Below are 7,385 nucleotides of genomic sequence, written 5' to 3'. Positions count from 1 at the left end.
CTGAATCTATCCACCGCTGGATTAAGGCCTCTCCAAACTGATTCCACTCCTCTCGCCACGCTGTACTACTCTACGTTTATAGATATCTTTTTTTTCTTAGCATCCATGTTGCACACACATGTGAATACGGGAAACACACACTGGTTGAAGACTTTTCGCTTTAGGCACAGTAGGAGGTCATTTTTGAAAACATTTTTCAATTTCATCAAATACATCCATCTATAAACACTTGTTGTCTGTTCGAGCTGAGTGCCATTGATGAAGATCTCTTTTTGACCCGCAAAGCAGTTAAACATGACTTTCCTCTTTGTTACATATCACTGTGTTAAGCTATATTAGCTCAAACGGCATTATATTCCACTTACATGAGGTGAATTTACCTGGGCATTGCTATATACAGTGGAACTTGGTTATTACGATCACGAAAATAGGGAGATCTCGGATGTAATGAGGAAACATTCGTTAACATTTTAGTTTATGATTTTCTCCATACATTTATTCACTTTTATAACGAGCTACTTCTCGGGTATACCGAGCAAAACTGTTAATAAAATACAAGCTTTGTGAAGTCAGTAGGTACCTACCAGCGCCGGCGGCTCAGCACTTCATTACAATAAACAACTTCTTTTGTAGTTTATGAATGGCCTGCTTGTTTCGGGAATTTTTATGTTCTATGCTTAAATAGAATGTGGCGAGAAAAATGTTATAAAACAATGTAATGAGTAATGGTTAAAACGAGCATATTTGGTTGGTCCCATCTTTCTCGTAATAACCAAGTTCGACTGTAATTTTATTCCTTAAAATGGGGTACAATTAGCTAACCTGATTAGCTCTGTTCTCTACGTTCTAATTGACCATTATATTTTTATATCATGTTTATACTATTTACTTTTATAACGTCATCCCATTGTAATCGTCTTCAATTAATGATTTGTAATGTTAAAAAATTATCCATTTGCTCCACAATCCAACAGGGACAAAGAGTAGATCTGATCTATCTGTGTTGATCCGACATAAATAGCACCACTTTGTTACTTAGTCATACTTGTTTATTTTCATTGAACTTAGAATACAAATTGAAAGATGGTGTTGGTTCGTTTTTAAAATTCAATTATACCACATTCAATTAAAGCACATTGACGCAACTCCAGTGGATACGGGTTTGAGTCCCACCGGGCGTCGTTTTTCAAAGACTTTTTGGTGTTTCTGAGGTGTTTTCTAATTAGGTATATTGTAGTTTAATTTTGGCAGGGTTCAAATGAATTTTTAGAACTAACTAATACCATCTACAATATTTTGTATTCTAAGTTCAATGAAAATAATATATAAGTATGACTAACAAAGTGTGCACTATTTATGTCAGAGTCCCACAGCCTACCTCTACTTTTCGCCACTGCAAACTGATGTGGATCTTTTTTTTCTTTTATTTTGTTAACTGTCAATTCATGGTGGAACTGCATTGTATTGTTGTTTTTATTTAATAAAACGCAATTTTTTTATAGTACTTATTCCACTTTTATTAATATATTAGGACCGGTTTCGTACGCCTCAGTGGGACATTTTCAACTCAATGTGGATGTGGATCTTGGCCGCCTCAGGAAGAAATTTTTTAACAGACATTTGTTTTAGGAGAAATGGATTTTAGCCACTTGCTCAACCAATAATTAGGTCCATGCTCTGAATCCAAACACACATTGATAAATAATATGTGTATTTGCCAGACCCGGGATTTGAACTCGAGACCTACGATTTAATAAGCAGACACATTACCGATAGAATATATTCTTTGATCAGTTTATATAATATTATATTGTAATATAACAAATATTAAATTTGGAATTATAAATAATTATACAAGACTGGCATTGTTTGGAATGTTTTATTATTTTAAAACTATTTTATGTCCTTATTATAAAACTAGCTTTGTACAAAATTTTATTGACATCATATTTATTTTTTTTAGTTTATCATCATTCTATTTAGTAAACCTCGTAAATACAAAACAACTTTTACACCTATCAGGAGAACAGTAAAAATTATCTTATTTTAAAAATTAAAAAAATAATAAACTCTCTTAACAAAATGTTATCATTGTAACCTGGGTTTTGTGGATTGATTCTATAAATGATTAGACGTGTTATGGGTACTTACTAGAATGTTGTTACACAGAGATAGATATTCATTAACTGTAACATTCAACAAAAATCCCATTTTTGACCGAAATGAGATTTACGAGTTTTACATGATAGACTGACGATATTGCAATCAATATTATGTACAATTTTATAGGTTATCAACCATCTTCGCTCCATTACATTAACATGTATTTATAATAATAGATATAGTTTTATCGAAAACAACAAAATAATTATATTCGTACCAATAATAATAATACAAAATCATAGGTATATTTGAATTATTAAAAAAATATATTGTCATTAATAACCCAACATCTTTTTTTTAGTATGTAGAATCATCGCCACTACCACCCAATGTTGATCTTCTCTCTACTCTGCCTTCCGTATGAACCATCCACTCCATTTAATCACTGATACTGTATTTTCACACGGTCCATCCATCTTATTTTAAGTCTCAGAATATCATAGAATAGGACTTTCATTTCCCTTCCGATCAATTGACAAGGAGCCATATCGACTGCTTTATCTGCCTTGCAGATAAAACAGTCGATATAGATTATCCTTACTATGTGAGATAATCAATTTCATTTGAAATGCAGCAAATTCTTTCCAACATACATTATTGTCCATTTTTTAAACTTAACTTTTATAAAATATTTTACGCAGAATACTCTTAAAAGAAATGCTATAAAACATTTGATAAAAAATCTTTATCAAAGATATTTTAGTCTAATAGTCATAGTTTGTAAGGGGACATGACAATCTGGAAAAATTCTGTGGTCCGCAGGGAGACTTGACAGCTTCATAAACTTTGTGGTGATGTAAGCCAACATTTTGTGCAATAGCATCTGTCTTGATCCAGATTTAACTCTGATTAGTGATAGGCAAAACAGTGAGAGTGTTGATAGCGTTAAATACTTGGGGATACACATTACGGGAGGTGGCAATTTGCAAAGAGACCTCGTTATCCAAATGGGAATGCCTGAGGCAACATTCAACTCGATGTAGAATGTCTGGGATACAGAACTGTATTCGATTAAAACCAATGTCACCTATTCGCTGCTTGCATTCTGATTGGTGAAGCTTTACAGTCATCAGATCTCAAAGAACAGATATTTGCGGTGGTGGTATAACTTTCGGAGTAACTAGGATATAAGAGAACAGACCACGCAGCCTCTAATCACATTGAGATTGCCTGGCTCGGCCACGTCCTACAGATGCCTCAAGTTAATTTCAGCGTAGCCTGCCTTTTCTTCAAGTTAACCTGATTCTGTTGTCCTGGAAAGCCGCTAAATACCATCCACAGAGTGTATACGATCAAGCTATAGGATGCTGGCATGACCTTTGAGGATGCAAGAAGACTGGTGAGTGACAGGGATTTTCGATGGCCAAGATCCTCAGTCATGAGATCCCGACTAATTTGTAGTTACTATCATACATTGAAAATATTATTCAAAATGAAAATACAAATTTCACCTCTATTTTAGAGAATATCACAAAATTAGTGTCATTTTTTGTCTGTAGTAAATATCACATGTTTTCTTTCAGAATTAATACATCCATTTTTATTATATTTCTACTTAAAATTGAATCAAGAATGTGGAGGAGATACCCATCCTCCAAATGCAGTCTCTAACTCTTTGGCTACAGCAAACGCGAGGTGGTCACATCCGGGACTGCAAACGATTTGGATGCCAACCGGCATGCCTCTAGATGTCAATCCTAGTGGACAGTTGGTCACCGGAAGTCCCAGGCTATTAAACATCATTGTATATGTATAATTTGGTACGTTTCTTGCATAATCATAATGTAAACTAGCCGTTTGGTAGTACGAAGGATAGAAACATACGCCGCTGTCTTTGAGTAGATTCTGAAAAATAAAACGAACATACATCTTTGATTAACTACTGCATTTATTTAAGAGGATTTGATAAAATGTGGAAAATGTCGCATTTTGATGATACCTATGGTTGAAAATAACCTGTACCCAAAGAATTTGGACTGTAAATAGAATGGATCTTATTGTTATTTTCTGTTATGACATTTGAAATTATTTAGCAAACACATGAAGCATGTTATGTTTGTAAACTCTGCAAATATTAAAATCGCTCTGTTGGCGTTCTGATTTTCTGTCACATGCAATGGCTGCTATTTTTTATCTTCATTGTCTTTACTGCAGTTATAAACAGATTTACTCAAATTTTACAGGATTTTTCAACTAAATAATAATTCCAAAGTGTAGCATTATTGTCATGACGGATTGTCTTTTTAGACGCCCTGAAAATTGGCAATTAAATGTCATAACAGAAGTGTGAAGTTTTCTGTAAATGAACCTCTTGGTGAAGTCACTTTTAGTTATCTTAATCAGTGAATCAGTGGTCTTTTTTGTGTTCCAATTTCATACATTTAGGCTCCATTTCTATAGAAGAAGGTTTTTCTAAATTTTATATTACTTTATATCAGTAACATACTAACAGAGGCTACTACTTCACCATGTTCGATTCTAAGAGGATCATATGGGCCTCCACAGGATTCGAACCTGGGACCCATGACATTACAAGCCGATGCTTAAGCCACTCGGCTATTATGGGCATAGCCAGGGCTCGAAATGGCCGGAGCGCACCAGAGCGCCGTTCCGGTTCGTAAAATCGGAAAAATTATCGCTCCGTCTCGTGGAAAAAAATTATTTGCCTGTCTAAGCTAGATAAGCAATATAACAAAAATAATAACACATTTATTTTTATAAAATACACTTGATAACTATGTTAATATCTTAAGAAAATTTCGAGCGCTCCGGTTCGTAAACTTTTCCATTTCAAGCGCTGGGCATAACAGAGGCATCGGTACATTATATATTGTAACAGTTGTCACAATATACCTAGAGATGCGCTGTGTTGTGTATTTATCACAAATTCTCGTGCGTTCAAAGGCTGTGATAATCCGTACGTAAATATATTATAATCTATTAATTTGTATAAAATATTGTGACATCTACAGATAAACAATATTTGTGACAACATGTTGCATGGTTTTCTCACTTACACTAATGCTTTCTAATAAGAATAATTTATATATTATTATGTCCTTTTCATACAAACTAGGTCACCAATTTCGACACGATAAGTTGGACGTTTACCTTTCGGTTCTGCATTACAATTTAAGGGATTGACAGTTGTAAAAATATTTAGCCTTAATTAACTTCCAGATGAAGCCTACTGTGATTTCCTTATAAATATATATTTATATAAATATAAATTTTCTATCATTTTTATATGTCTAAGTGGCACCCATCCATACACAAGAAGATTTCCTTGAACATTTTTGAATTAGCCAATATTATTAATCTCTCTCTACTGTGAAATACTGGCAGATCACTCATTTTTTGAACCCATGGGTGCAGCATCAATTCCCTATTTGGCAAATATCACAATATGTCATGTTTACAATGTGTGATCAAAAGCAAAGGCCAATTATGTTTGACAGATGAATCTTCATAAAACTTTAATATGTATAGCATTATATACTTACAATAAACTCATTCCTAAGGTCTGAATTAATTTTAGCAGCTCTTTCGTAAGTTCTATCACTGAGAAGGTTTCCTCCTTTCTTGATAACTCCGTAAGCGATGGCGGGTAACGTTGCTTTGGAGCAACCGAATACTTTCTTAGTGAGTTCTGCACTCACAGACCTCCATTTTGATGGATTTCCTGGTTCCGAAAATATTGTCTCCACTTCGTCCATTTTTAAAAGCCCTAATGCAGCTATTTCGAATGCACGATTTATGTTGTACATTTTTGCCTAAAATATAACATTCACATTTTAATTATTGTAATTTACAGATCTATGTTAAAGGAAAGTTTGGAGTCAGTAGAGGTTAGAGGTTATTAAAGTAGAGTTGGAGGCATCTATGTAAAGAATACCATGCATAATGTTTACTGATATTTCTATTAATTAATATTATGTATCTAAAAACCATAATGCATAATATTTACAATAATATATACACTACAGCAGGCCTAGAGGCCCAATGACAGTAGTGTAGTTTAACAATACGCAAGCCTAATACTACAAGGTTCATTCTTGAGAAAACAAAGCCAATAAATTTTGCCATGGGCGAACATTTAGAACCATGTAGTTCTCCACTCGCGAGTAGTGTATTTAGTAATAGAAGACAAGTGAAACAATCACAAACACCCAGGCTTTGAGAAAATCACATAAATATATTGTGTCCTCACCAGAAATCGAGCCTAGAGATCTTGGATGAAAGGCCAACGCCTTAGCACTTGGCCACAGTGGACGGGCGGGCAGCGGCGTGTGCAACTCAAATGTATAACCGTGTGTGAAATGTTCATAGACAGTGTCTTTTGTGTGGGCCGCCACCCGCCCAACCACTGCGTTCTAGCACTTACACACCACGAGAAAAGAGATAAGTCAAATCAACACCTCTGAATTTCTAAATTTCACACAGAAACATCGAAGTTCCTATACAAAATGATTGAAAACATAATTTTCCTTTGGCTGCCCTGAAAATTAGTAATTTTAGACAAAATAACATTATAGGAGGATTATTAAAGTTTATTAAAATGTCATCTGCAACAGCAAAAAAACAGAGTTTATATGATAACATTGTTTAACTTGAAAGAGAGCTTCAGATAATACGTTGAAATTTGGCGAAGATCATTGCTTTTTAACGTATCAAATATACAATCAGTCATAAGTGTATTGTTACACGAAACGCTCAATCTCAAAAAGATAATTATGGAATACGGTCAAACATTCAAATATCGTGTTATAACATAAATTATTATAGTCTTACCTCAGCAACCTTTAACTGGTGCGTATCTTCAATATATTTGATGAGTTTTTCCAGGGCAGTCTTGATGTCAGAGTTAATTTTTTTAGTCGTACCGGAGTGATCGCCTTCCATATAATAAAACTTTATGTCTCTTATTGATACCTGCAGGACACAATAAATTATTGGAATACATTTTGAAAAATCAATGAAAACTTTATTTAGAGGCACATGTATGGACATCTAGCGACAAAATAGGAAAAACGCAGTTTGATAAGGTTATTGCCCGTGATCCTACACTTCTGCCATTCCTACCCATCCATACAGTCCATTAATTTACAATCAATATGCATTGATTAATCAAATACTATGAAATGTAAATTATTGTCAGTAAATTACTGTATTAAATTGCATGCTTCATATTCTGTCACTAGATGTCTATAGTAGAATTTATA

General features: G+C 34.0%; 1 protein-coding gene across 1 annotated transcript in view; it reads right to left on the bottom strand.

The window, feature by feature from the left end:
• Positions 1 to 1,861: 1,861 nt before the first annotated feature.
• Positions 1,862 to 7,385, bottom strand: part of LOC147079076 (fatty-acid amide hydrolase 2) — a 29,898-nt gene continuing 24,374 nt past the window's right edge. The window contains exons 6-8 of the mRNA XM_085948825.1: positions 6,955 to 7,095; positions 5,667 to 5,936; positions 1,862 to 4,008 (exon numbers count right to left, since the gene is read on the bottom strand). Of these exons, the coding sequence (XP_085804951.1) occupies positions 3,730 to 4,008; positions 5,667 to 5,936; positions 6,955 to 7,095 (690 nt within the window). The 3' untranslated portion in view covers positions 1,862 to 3,729. The remainder of the gene's footprint in view (positions 4,009 to 5,666; positions 5,937 to 6,954; positions 7,096 to 7,385) is intronic.

The sequence above is a fragment of the Rhyacophila brunnea genome, unplaced genomic scaffold (assembly GCF_057557595.1).
Source record: "Rhyacophila brunnea isolate RB1 unplaced genomic scaffold, BYU_Rbru_1.0 scaffold_10, whole genome shotgun sequence".
NCBI classification, from domain to species: Eukaryota; Metazoa; Arthropoda; class Insecta; order Trichoptera; family Rhyacophilidae; genus Rhyacophila; species Rhyacophila brunnea.
This window is presented reverse-complemented; position numbering and strand designations above follow the sequence as displayed.